Here is a 14,008-nt window from a genome sequence, read left to right on the forward strand (position 1 = left end):
TTTGTAACTTTGTATTTTTAACACTTTTATGAGTGGGACCCTAGTGGATCCCCGAGCATTTTTGTGAATTATTAAAAACTATCATTCCTCAAAAAATAATTAATCAAATTCAAAGTTATGCATTGCTTACCAATAAATATTCAATTTTGAAACATATTTGTGGGAAAATATTGCATATCTTGTGCATTTGCCGTACAAAAACAAAAGTTTTCTTTGACCCAAAGGGGATACAGTAAAACAAACAAATAAAAAACAACATTTAGAATAACAAAAACTTATAATCGATGGATAAATCAGAAGTTGATTTCAATACTTGTGTTAAAAGTTTAAAAAAAAAAAAGATGTAAAACTTAGAATTTTTAACACTTTAATGAGTGGGACCCTGTTGGATCCCTAAGAATTTTTGTGTGATTTTTTTTTTTTTTAAATGTAATTCCTCAAAAAAATAAAAATGACTCAAAATCAATGTTATGATTCACTTAACATTAAATATTCCACTTTGAAATATATCTGTCGGAAAATATTGCATATTTTGTGTGTTTGACATACAAAAAATGTTTTCTTTGACCCAAAGGGCATACAGTAAAACAAACAAATTTAAAAAAAAAATAGAATAATAAAAATATATAATCAACAGATAAACCTGAACTTGGCCTCAATACTTGTGTGGAAAGTAAAAAAAAATGTATAACTTGGTATTTTTAAACACTTTTATGAGTGGGACCCTTTTGGATCCCTAAGAATTTTAGTTTGTGTTTTTTTTTTTAAATGTCATTCCTCAAAAAATAATGATGATTCAAAATCAAAGTTAGGAATTACTTAACATTAAATATTCCACTTTGAAATATATTGTGAGAAAATATTGCATATTTTGTGCGTTTGCCATACAAAAACAAAGTTTTCTTTGACCCAAAGGGCTTGCAGTAAAACAAACAAATACAAAGAAAAATTAAAAAAATAAAAACTTATAAACGGCAGATAAATCTGAAATGGATCTTAATACTTGTGTTGAAAGTATTGTAAAAAAAAAAAAAAAAAAAAAAAAAGTATAACTTTGTATTTTAACACTTTTATGAGTGGGACCCTTTTGGATCCCGGAGAATTTTTGTGTGATTTTTTTTTTTTTTTAAATGTCATTCCTCAAAAAGTAGTAATGAATCAAATTCCATGTTGTGCTTTACTTAACATTAAATATTCCACTTTGAAATATATTTATGGGGAAATATTGCATATTTTGTGCGTTTGCCAAAAAAAAACAACGTTTTCTTTGACCAAAAAGGCATTCAGTAATACAAAAAAATTCAAAAAATAAACATTTAGAATAATAAAAACCTATAATCGACAGATAAATCTGAACTTGATCTCAATACTTGTGTTGAAAGTAAAAAAAAACACTTTAATGAGTGTGACGCTTTTGGATCTCTAAGAATTTAAATAGAGTGATTTTTTTTTTAAATGTCATTCCTCAAAAACTATTAAGGAATTTAAATCAATGGTGTTATGAATTTCTGACCTATTTAAGGCCCCAATTAACATCACATCAAATATTGCACTTTTAACATTTTTTTTTGAGGGGGATATTTTGTGTTTTTGCCATTAAAAACATTTTTTTTTTTGACAAAAAGGGCAAAAAAAAAAAATGTATTTAATATTTATTTATTTTTTACATTATTTAAGCGTTGAAAAATAATAATTAAAAAATATAATATATGGCTTATTTGTTAACATTTTCTATGACTGAGACCCTTCCAGGTAACTGGAACCAAACATGAGGGAAGCCCTAAAGGTTAAAAATATCTATGCATTGTATTGGTTTTGAAAAGGAATAAAATCCAAATGACCCCCGCATGCTTTCATTTTTCAGCGCGCGGCCCTCAGTGGAAAAATTTTGGACACCCTTGTGTTATATTTCCAATCCGAGACAAGATCCTGGACTAGATTCGGGAATGTGCAGATATAACAAGTTATGGCATTGTGCTTACAATAAACGTGGTGGAAGCTTCATCTCACCTCCAACTGCTCTCCTGCTGGAGAGGATTCCCCATGAGGTGGATTTCCTTCAGGGAAGGACTTCCCTCCAGGCTCTGGCACACCTCCTTCAAATCTTGGAGATAATGTAATCTCGTTAGCAAGTCGTGAGGCTTCGGTCTCGTTGGAGGTACAGTCCTGTGTCCAGGCAACAATCCTATTCATCTGAAACCAGTGGAGCTATGTGAATTAATATTTCACATAACGTGTAGATTTGAAGGTAAAAATATGACTAAACTGTTTTTAACACTTACAAACATCTCAATAAATCTGAATAAAATGTATTTCAAATTCAGTTAAATTAGGACAAACATATTTTAAAGACACAGCACATGTTTTGATTAGAACACGGGTATCAAACTCAAGGCTCGGGGGCCAGATCTGGCCCGGCATGTCATTTTATGTGGCCCCGAACGCCTAGGAAAATATGCGTCAATAAAGTATATTTTCTTGCTAAATATATTAGTTGTTTCCAATTTGACAGGAAAAAATACATGGACCGCGTGGAAGTGCATACCTTTTATGCTTTATTATTATCCAATATTGCAACAGATAATGTAATATCATACTTTCCAAACATGTTTTCTTTTTTAAAATAAAAAATACTTCAATATCATACTTGACTTATGATTTCAAAGCAAATTATACATCAAATTAAACACCGTAAAAAGGACAATAATTTTTACGGTAAAAGCATATAGTTGTCAATTGAAAATAACTGTACCACAGATTTTACTGTAAAATTTTGGCGACTATACTGCCTTTTTTTAATTTGGTGTAAATGTTTAAACTGTACTGCAGCTCGGTTTGCCAGAAAAAAAAAAAAAAAACATGGTGCAGTTTTTTCATTGTAAAAAACATCGTAAATTGTACCATAAAATTCTAAGCTCTCTCGATCAACTTCAGATCTATTTTGATTATAAGTTTTTAATATTTTTTCATAATTTATTTGTTAATTTTATGTTTCCATTTTTGTCAAAGAAAACTCTGTTTTAGTGCAAAAACACAAAATATGTAATATTTTCTCCCAGAAATTCTTAAGTGGAATTTTGGACAGAGAGTATATGGAGCCTTGAATAGGTAAAAAATTCATAACAACATTTATTTTGATTTATTATTATTTTTAGAGCAAAGACAGTTTTTAAAATAAAATTAAAAAATCCAACAAAAATTACTTAGGATCCAAAAGAGTCCCAGTCAATAAAATGTTAAAAATATATATATATTTTTTTTTAAACTTTTAACACTTAAGTCACTAGATCAACTCTCATCTATTTTTGATTATAAGTTTGTAATATTTTGTCATCGTTTATTTGTTTATCTTATGTTTACATTTTTGTCAAAGAAAACCTTTTTTTTTTTATGACAAACACACAAAATATGCAATATTTTTCCCAAAAATATTTCAAAGTGGAATTTTGGACTGAAATATGTGGAGCCTTAAATATGTCAAAAAAATCAAAACAACATTGATTTTGATTCTTTTCTTTTTTTTTTTTTTCATAACATTGATTCATTATTGTTTTTTGAGCAATGACAGTTTTAAACAAAAAATCCCACAAAATGATTGGTGACCCAAAAAGGGCCCCACTCAAAGTGTAGAAAATTTGTCAGGTTTTTTTTATTTTCTTTCAACACTTAAGTCTCTACATCAACCTCAGATGAATCCATCAATTATAGGTATAGATAGTTTTTTTTCTTTGGTTTTTGCCATTTTTGTCAACAAAAACTTGGCATTTTTTTTACATGGCTAACATACAAAATATCCAATATTTTCCCCAAAAAATATTTCAACGTGGAATATTAGATGTGGAGTAATTGGAGTTTTCAATGGGTCAATAATTCATGACAACATTGATTTTTAATTCATTATTATCTTGGGAGCAATGACACTTTTAAAAAATTTCCACTGATATTCCACCTCTACGTCAACTTCAGATCCATCCCTTTTTTTATGTTTCTACTTTGTTTGCTTTATGCCCTTTTTTTCAACAAAAACTTGTTTTTTTCCATCCATCCATCCATCATCTTCCGCTTATCCGAGGTCGGGTCGCGGGGGCAGCAGCCTAAGCAGGGAAGCCCAGACTTCCCTATCTCCAGCCACTTCGTCTAGCTCTTCCCGGGGGATCCCTAGGCGTTCCCAGGTCAGCCGGGAGACATAGTCTTCCCAACGTGTCCTGGGTCTTCCCCGTGGCCTCCTACCAGCTGGACGTGCCCTAAACACATCCCTAGGGAGGCGTTCGGTGGCATCCTGACCAGATGCCCGAACCACTTCATCTGGCTCCTCTCGATGTGGAGGAGCAGCGGCTTTACGTTGAGCTCCTCCCGGATGGCAGAGCTTCTCACCCTATCTCTAAGGGAGAGCCCCGCCACACAGCGGAGGAAACTCATTTCGGCTACTTGTACCCGTGATCTTATCCTTTCGGTCATGACCCAAAGCTCGTGACCATAGGTAAGGATGGGAACGTAGGTCGACCGGTAAATTGAGAGCTTTGCCTTCCGGCTCAGCTCCTTCTTCACCACAACGGATCGATACAACGTCCGCATTACTGAAGACGCCGCACCGATCCGCCTGTCGATCTCACGATCCACTCTTCCCCCACTCGTGAACAAGACTCCTAGGTACTTGAACTCCTCCACTTGGGGCAGGGTCTCCTCCCCAACCTGGAGATGGCACTCCACCCTTTTCCGGGCGAGAACCATGGACTCGGACTTGGAGGTGCTGATTCTCATTCCGGTCGCTTCACACTCTGCTGCGAACCGATCCAGTGAGAGCTGAAGATCCCGGCCAGATGAAGCCATCAGGACTACATCATCTGCAAAAAGCAGAGACCTAATCCCGTGGCCACCAAACCGGAACCCCTCAACGCCTTGGCTGCGCCTAGAAATTCTGTCCATAAAAGTTATGAACAGAATCGGTGACAAAGGACAGCCTCGGCGGAGTCCAACCCTCACTGGAAACGTGTCCGACTTACTGCCAGCAATGCGGACCAAGCTCTGACACTGATTATACAGGGAGCGGACTGCCACAATAAGACAGTCCGATACCCCATACTCTCTGAGCACTCCCCACAGGACTTCCCGAGGGACACGGTCGAATGCCTTCTCCAAGTCCACAAAGCACATGTAGACTGGTTGGGCAAACTCCCATGCACACTCAAGAACCCTGCCGAGAGTATAGAGCTGGTCCACAGTTCCACGACCAGGACGAAAACCACACTGTTCCTCCTGAATCCGAGGTTCGACTATCCGGCGAAGCCTCCTCTCCTGTACACCTGAATAAACCTTACCGGGAAGGCTGAGGAGTGTGATCCCACGATAGTTGGAACAAACCTTCCGGTCCCCCTTCTTAAAGAGAGGGACCACCACCCCGGTCTGCCAATCCAGAGGTACCGCCCCCGATGTCCACGCGATGCTGCAGAGTCTTGTCAACCAAGACAGCCCCAGCGCATCCAGAGCCTTAAGGAACTCCGGGCGGATCTCATCCACCCCCGGGGCCTTGCCGCCGAGGAGCTTTTTAACTACCTCAGCGACCTCAGCCCCAGAAATAGGAGAGTCCACTACAGATTCCCCAGGCACCGCTTCCTCAAAGAAAGACGTGTTGGTGGGATTGAAGAGGTCTTCGAAGTATTCCCTCCACCGATCCACAACTTCCGCAGTCGAAGTCAGCAGACCACCATCCGCACCATACACGGTGTTGATAGTGCACTGCTTCCCCTTCCTGAGGCGCCGTATGGTGGTCCAGAATCGCTTCGAAGCCGTCCGGAAGTCGTTTTCCATGGCTTCCCCGAACTCTTCCCATGTCCGAGTTTTTGCCTCCGCGACCGCTAAAGCTGTACACCTCTTGGCCCGTCGGTACCTGTCCACTGCCTCCGGAGTCCTATGAGCCAAAAGAACCCGATAGGACTCCTTCTTCAGCTTGACGGCATCCCTCACTGCTGGTGTCCACCAACGGGTTCTGGGATTACCGCCACGACAGGCACCAACAACCTTGCGGCCACAGCTCCAATCAGCCGCCTCGACAATAGAGGTTCGGAACATGGTCCACTCGGACTCAATTTCCCGCACCTCCCTCGTGACATGTTCAAAGTTCTCCCGGAGGTGTGAATTGAAACTCTCTCTGACAGGAGACTCTGCCAGACGTTCCCAGCAGACCCTCACAATGCGCTTGGGCCTGCCAGGTCTGTCCGGCATCCTCCCCCACCATCGCAGCCAACTCACCACCAGGTGGTGATCGGTAGAAAGCTCCGCCCCTCTCTTCACCCGAGTGTCCAGACCATAAGGCCGCAAATCCGATGACAAAACTACAAAGTCGATCATGGAACTGCGGCCTAGGGTGTCCTGGTGCCAAGTGCACATATGGGCACCCTTATGTTTGAACATGGTGTTTGTTATGGACAATCCGTGACGACCACAAAAGTCCAATAACAAAACACCACTCGGGTTTAGATCCGGGCGACCATTCTTCCCAATCACGCCTCTCCAGGTTTCACTGTCGTTGCCAACATGAGCGTTGAAGTCTCCCAGTAGGACAAGGGAATCACCCGGAGGAGCACTTTCCAGTACTCCCTCGAGTGTACCCAAAAAGGGTGGGTATTCTGAACTGCTGTTTGGTGCGTAAGCACAAACAACAGTCAGGACCCGTCCCCCCACCCGAAGGCGAAGGGAAGCTACCCTCTCGTCCACCGGGTTGAACTCCAACGTGCAGGCTTTGAGCCGGGGGGCAACGAGAATTGCCACCCCAGCCCGTCGCCTCTCACTGCCGGCAACGCCAGAGTGGAAGAGAGTCCAGTCCCTCTCGAGAGAACTGGTTCCAGAGCCCTTGCTGTGCGTCGAGGTGAGTCCGACTATATCCAGCCGGAACTTCTCTACCTCACGCACTAGCTCAGGCTCCTTCCCCCCCAGTGAGGTGACGTTCCACGTCCCAAGAGGTAGCTTCTGTAGCCGAGGATCGGACCGCCAAGTGCCCTGCCTTCGGCTGGCGCCCAGCTCACAATGCACCCGACCTCCATGGCCCCTCCTATGAGTGGTGAGCCCATTGGAGGGATGACCCACGTTGCTGTGCCCGGCCGGGCCCCATGGGGACAGGCCCGGCCACCAGGCGCTCGCCATCGTGCCCCAACTCCGGGCCTGGCTCCAAAGCGGGGCCCCGGTGACCCACGTCCGGGCGAGGGAAATCTGGGTTCATTTTGTTGTAATTCCATAGAAGTCTTTGAGCTGTTTTTTGTTTTTTATATGGCAAAAACACATATGCACAATTTTCCCCCAAAAAAATTTCAAAGTGATGTGAAGTAATTGGAGCTTTGAGTAAGTCAATAATTCAGAACAGCATTGATTTTGATTCATTATTATTTTTTGAATAATAACAGTGTCTATTTCTTGTTGCATTTCACCCGATCAATGACAGTTTTTAAAATAAAATTTAAAAAAATCCCACTAAAATCATTTAGTATCCAAAAGAGTGCCACTCGTAAAAGTGGTAAAAATAAGTCATATATATATATATATGTGTGTTTTTTTAAATTTCAACAATTAAGTCTCTTAATCAACTTCAGATCTATTTTCGATTATAAGTTTTTGATTTTTTTTTTTTATAATATATTTGTTTATTTCATGTTTCCATTTTTTGTCAAAGAAAATAGTTTTTTTATGGCAAACACACAAAATATGCAATATTTTTCCTGAACATTTGTATGTGTAACTTTTAACAGAAATAATTGGAGCCTTAAATATTTTTTGAGCAATGACCGTTTAGAATTTATTTTAATTTTAAATCCCACTAAAATTATTTAGAATCCACAAGTTACACTCATAAAAGTGTTAAAAATAACTCATATTATTTTATTATTATCTTTACTTTTAACACTTAAGTCTCTTGATCAACTTCAGATCTCTTTTCGATTTTAAGTTTTTAATATTTTCTCACAATTTATTAGTTTATCTTATGTATACCCAAAAATATTTCAAAATGGAGCGTTAAATAGGTCAATAATTCATAAAAAACATTGATTCTGATTAATTATTAATTTTAGAGCAATGACATTTAAACAAAAATAAACAAAAACAAAAATAATATTTCCACTAAAATTCTTTAGGATCCAAAAGTGTTAAAAATAAGTCATGTATTATTTTATTTTTTTTACTTTCAACACTTAAGTCTCAGATCTATTTTTGATTATACGTTTTTTATATTTTTTCATCATGTATTTGTTTATTTTATGTTTCCATTTTTGCCAAATAATTTGTTTTTTTTTTGCAAAAACACAAAATATGCAATATTTTCCCGAAAACATTTCAAAGTTGAATTTTGGACGGAAGTATATGCAGGCTTAAATTGGTCAAAAATTTACAACAACATTGATTTTGATTCATTATTATTTTTCGAGCAATGACCGTTTAAACATTTTTTTTTTAAAATCCCACTAAAATTATTTAGGATCCAAAAGGGCCAAACTCATAAAAGTGTTGAACATTTTTAAATATTTTTTTCATTTTACTTTCAAACTTAAGTCTCTCGATCAACTTCAGATCTAGTTTATATTATAAGTTTTTAATATTTTTTTCAGTTTTTATTTGTTTAATTTATGTTTCCATTTTTGCCAAAAACATTTTTTTATGGAAAAAACACAAAATATGCAACATTTTTCCCCAAAAAGATTTCAAAATGGAATTTTGGAGGGAAATTAATGTAGCTTTTATAGGTCAAAAAATCAAAACATTGATTTTGATTCATTACTATTTTTCAAGCAATGACAGTTTTAGAGGGAAAAAACAACCTGTATGGTAGCATTCTTGTATTAGAATCAACATTACAACTTTTGCTCATTACAATTTACCTGTTTGGACTTTTATACCCATGTTGTAATGTGTTTTGTTTTTTTTTTCATTTAAATGACCCTAAGCTGGCGCTTTGGACACCCCTGCACTAAGTTAACTAGGGGTGGTAACCCCACTTGCTCAAAACCTAAATCTTGATAAATCAATGAGTCGAGACACAGCACGATCCTGAGCTGGGACTCTCTTCTCCCGAGCAGCGCTGTGAAGGACTGTCACTTTCTGAATGATTGATGTGTCTACAACAGTGACGTGCGGTCAGGTTTATAGCTGGTGAGGCACTGACGTAATCAGAATCAGATTTACAAATATACAGTATACGCTCTGCGCAGATTATTTGCCATTTGATTGGCAGAAGTTTACAGGTTATGTCTCATTTCTGCATTCTTTACACATACAAACTGTCGCCCACAAAATGTGCATTTCATTAAAAACAAAACAAAAATAATGTTATCGCCGTCTCACCTTTACTTATAAATAAAGTCCATGTGCTGGTTTTTCTGGATAAAAATATCCGTCACTTTCTGGTAAAAGTCCTCCTTCCCTTACTTCAGTTTTAAAAGTCTTATAAGAGTCCAAAATAGTTTCCATGATTAGCAGAGCTCCTACTGTCATCACTTCCACGAAATGCGAGCTGCTGTTTGGCGAGGAAGTAGGTCGCATTGATGACATCTTTTAAAATCTCTCGGTTCTCTTTTACCTTAGCATTGTGGACACTGATGTTGAGTCGCCGCTGATCATCCAAAGCCAAGTCTATCCTCGTCATCCCAAACGTTGTTAGCGCAATCTAGCTTTGAATATGAGGGGCCGACCGCTCACGTTTGGTGAGGCTTCTTTGCAAATTCTTTAGGTCACAAAATTTGAGTCCACACAGTTCCACGGTTTGAAAAAAGTCTGTTTTGAAAACAGCAATTAACTTTCCGTCCTGCTGATTGAGACAAACCATTCAGCTCCGACGTTGGTCTTCCTTTAGTAATTATCTACGGCTTCACTTGAAAGTCCACTTTAGAAAACGGTTTAAGTGCGGAAATGTAGTCATCCATGTTAAAAGTTGCGGTGCACGAGACGGAAAAATAAGTCGTTGCGGCACTTACCCGCTGAGGCCACCGTATGTCTGGGATAATGAGCGGCCCCTATCATGAGGCACGAGAACTGTTTGCCTCACCTCAGACTTTTTTCTCTGCCGTTCTGATGGCTCAACCGACACACAAAACTTGTTACTCGCTGCGGCACTTGACTCGCTTACGCCACCGTATGTCTCTGATCATGAGCGCTCCTATCGTGAGACACGAGAACTGTTTGCCTCACCTCAGACTTTTTTCTCTGCCGTTCTGAACGCTCAGCAACACACCAGAAAAGAACGCGCTCTGACCGCACTGCAAACGGATAAGTTTACGAGGGATTGCGAAAATTCAGTGTTTTTGAAGAAAATGTTTTCCAAATTGGTGAAGCTAAATTAAAATCAAAAACTAACAATTACAATTATTTTATCATTATATATTTTATTTCTTTGCAGGATCTCAGGCTAGGCACTGCCTCCCCTGCCCGCATGTCACTGGTCTACAAGTGGATGTAGGAATTATTGGTAATGGAGCTCAATCACCTGAAAGGCAGTTGTAGCGCAGGTCGAGGTTGGAGAGGGACACAGCAGCAGACATGTGGGGCAGGTGTGTGAGCCTTGGACACATAAGAATACACACATTGTCACTCATTAGACAAAATTAGACCACACATACACACACAGGTCATCTCACATGGACCGAAAAGAAGCATATTTTTATCTCTTCCAGAGGACTTAGACTTAGACTTAAAATTCCTTTTTATCCATCCATCATTCAAATTTGAACTTTACAGTTCAGATAAGAACAACATTTCATTGCATTAGCTCATGGTAGTGCAGGATTGAAAAAAAACGGATACAAATAAATAGATTACTATACTGATAAATATATGCAAGCACCTGTTTCGGGCCACGCTGAGCGTCTGCAGGAGAGGCAGCCAGCAGGCGGCGAGGCCCCGCAGGGACGAGATGCTGTTGTCATCCAGACGGAGCTCTTGCAGGAGGACGTGGTCGTACAGTGCTGGCGGCTGATGGACAGGAGCGACACGGTTAACCGCTGGGTTACAATAATGTTGGGCCTCGGATGTTAAGTGGCTCCATCCATCAATGTCAGCCGACCCATCACCTTTTTAACACGCAATTATTCCACTGATATCTTCTCGTGTGTCCCCTCTAATAACATGATTTTGTATTGTTTACCATATTCAACAAAATAAGACATCCTGACCATTAACGACTTGTCATTAAATGAATAATATACCATTGTAATATAACAGGGGGGTACACAATTCAGCGGTGGGGGCCAATTTAAGAGTTTTCATATTCAAAACCAATACCACATATAGATTGTTTTTACCTTTGGGGTAACCCTCAAGTTCAATCCCATCTCAGTCATTAACATGTTAAAAATAAGTGAAATTTTATTTATTTGTATTATTCAAGGCTTAAATCTCTAAATAACCTTCAGGTCTCTGTCGAATATTTGATGTGATGTAATTAGAGCCGTAAATAATTCAATAATTCATAACAATATTGATTTAAATTCTTTACTATTATTATTTTTTGGAGCAATGACTCTTTTAAAAGAAAACACAGCTAAAACTATTCAAAGGTGCTAAATATAAGTCATACAGTTTATTTGTTTTTTACTTTCAACATTTAGTATGTAGATCAAATTCAAATCAATCCATCTGTTCTAAGTTGCTATTATTGTTTTATGTTTTCATTATTTGTTTTATCCCCTTTTTGTCAGAAAGTGTAAAAACATTTTTTTTTTATTCAATCTCTAAATCAACTTCAGGTCTATTTGTCAATATAAAGTAAAAGAAAAACAAATGTAAATTTTTTTTTTTTTGCTATTTTAGGCAAAAACTAAAATATGTAGAAAAAAATCCTTAAATTGGAGCATTTGATGTGAAGTAATTGAAACCTCAAAGAGGTCAATAAATCATAACAACATTGATTCAAAGTATTATTATTATTTAAGCAATAACAGTTTTAAAAGAAAATCAAATTAAAATTATTCATAAAAGTGTACATTTTTATTTTTATCTTAAACACTTAAGTCTCTAAATCAACTTTAAATCCATCCATTGATTATAAGTTTTTTATATTATTTTTTATATATATCATCTTTTGTTTTATGCCATTTTTTGTCAAAAACTGCTAAAAAATAAGGCATGTATAATTATTATTTTATTATTATTCAACACCTAAATCACTAAATCAACTTCACGTCCATCTGTAAAAACAAATAAAGTAATATATACATTAAGTATATAATATATTAAAAAAAAAACAAATGAAAAAGATTTTTTCGCCATTTTTGCCAGAGAAAATAGTTTTTTACGGCAGAAAAAAAGTCTAACAAAAAAAGGATCAAAGTGGAATATTTGATGTGAAGTAATTAGAGCTTTAAATATTTAAATAATTCATAACACCATTGATTTAAATACATTATTCTTTTTAGTGCAATGACAGTTTTAAAATAAATCTTCATAAAAGTGTTTTAAAAAAGTCATACATTTTTATTTTTACTTAAAACACTGGAGTCTAAATCTCTAAATAAACTTCAGGTCTATCTGTCAATATAAAGTAAAACAAAAAATGTAATAAAGAAATTAAAAAAATGTATTGCCATTTTTGCCCAAAAGTTTTTTTACAGCAAAAAATAAAAATATTGCATATTTTACCCCCAAAAATGTTCTAAGTGGAACATTTCATATGGAGTAATTGGATCCTTCAATAAGGCAATATTTCATAACATTGATTCATTGTTTTTTGAGCAATGACAGTTTTAAACAAAAAAATCCCACAAAATGATTGGTGACCCAAAAAGGGCCCCACTCAAAGTATAGAAAATTTGTCAGGTTTTTTTTATTTTCTTTCATCACTTAAGTCTCTACATCAACCTCAGATAAATCCATCAATTATAAGTATAGGTTGTTTTTTTTCGTTGGTTTTTGCCATTTTTGTCAACAAAAACTTTGCAATTTTTTTACATGGTTAACACACAAAATATGCAATATTTTCCCCAAAAAATATTTCAACGTGGAATATCAGATGTGGAGTAAATGGAGCTTTCAATGGGTCAATAATTCATAACAACATTGATTTTTAATTCATTATTATCTTTTGAGCAATGACACTTTTAAAAAAATTCCACTGATATTCCACCTCTACATCAACTTCAGATCCATCCCTTTTTTTATTTTTCTATTTTGTTTGCTTTATGCCCTTTTTTTTAACAAAAACTTGTTTTTTTTATATGGCAAAAACACATATGCACAATTTTCCCCAGAAAATATTTCAAAGTGATGTGAAGTAATTGGATCTTTGAGTAAGTCAATAATTCAGAACAGCATTGATTTTGATTCATTATTATTTTTGGAATAATAACAGTGTCTATTTCTTGTTGCATTTCACCCGTTCACTCTTTTGTTCCACTTTTTTAAAATCCCCCGAGCCGCACTTTGGACACCCCTGTAATCTAATCTAGTCTTCCTTCATCTCAGCTGTGGTCTGTCCTTCTGGTTTGGTACCTCAGTCAGGCTGTTGCCGGTCAAGTCCAGCGTGGTGAGCAGAAGGTTGCCGTCCAGACCTTCCACACTGGCCAGGTGGTTGTGTGAGCAGTCCAAGTGCAGGAGGGTGCAAACGTCCTTCAGCCCTTTGGTGCTAATGAGCTGGTTGTGATCCAAAGACAACCTCTGGAGTCTCCTTAAAGAACCCAGACCAGCTGAGGAGTGGCGTGGGAGAAGAAGAAAATATGGTAATCCGTCATTTGTTGTTGTTAATTAGTTCCGGGTCGGACCGTGGTATGTGGATTTCAGCAGAATAAGAATGATTCATTACAGAGTGCAACCTCGATTTACGTACCGCGCTTTTGCAAACTTTTCGATTTATGAACTTTTAGATCGTGGCGAATATGCCTCTGCCATCGCACATCGCCTAATTCAAACCTTTATTTTAAGTAGCGCCTGCGCAGCATTTTTGGAAAGGTGGAGTTGTGCACTACACTACTTGTCACTGCTCTGTGTTTTTTTGTCTTTGGACAAGTTTTGTCCATTGTGCTAACTCAATATCTGT

At 37.4% G+C, this 14,008-nt stretch overlaps 1 protein-coding gene across 3 annotated transcripts in view; it reads right to left on the bottom strand.

Moving 5' to 3' along the window:
• Positions 1-14,008, bottom strand: part of lrriq1 (leucine-rich repeats and IQ motif containing 1) — a 91,010-nt gene that overhangs the window by 57,190 nt on the left and 19,812 nt on the right. For all 3 annotated transcript variants that reach the window (XR_009806049.1, XM_061894433.1, XM_061894435.1), the window contains exons 10-13: positions 13,465-13,658; positions 10,823-10,950; positions 10,466-10,539; positions 2,011-2,104 (exon numbers count right to left, since the gene is read on the bottom strand). Coding sequence is in view for 2 of the 3 variants with exons in the window: in XM_061894433.1 (XP_061750417.1) it covers positions 2,011-2,104; positions 10,466-10,539; positions 10,823-10,950; positions 13,465-13,658 (490 nt within the window). In the remaining variant the exon portion in view is untranslated. The remainder of the gene's footprint in view (positions 1-2,010; positions 2,105-10,465; positions 10,540-10,822; positions 10,951-13,464; positions 13,659-14,008) is intronic.

Source organism: Nerophis ophidion, linkage group LG03 (genome assembly GCF_033978795.1).
Source record: "Nerophis ophidion isolate RoL-2023_Sa linkage group LG03, RoL_Noph_v1.0, whole genome shotgun sequence".
Classification (NCBI taxonomy): Eukaryota; Metazoa; Chordata; class Actinopteri; order Syngnathiformes; family Syngnathidae; genus Nerophis; species Nerophis ophidion.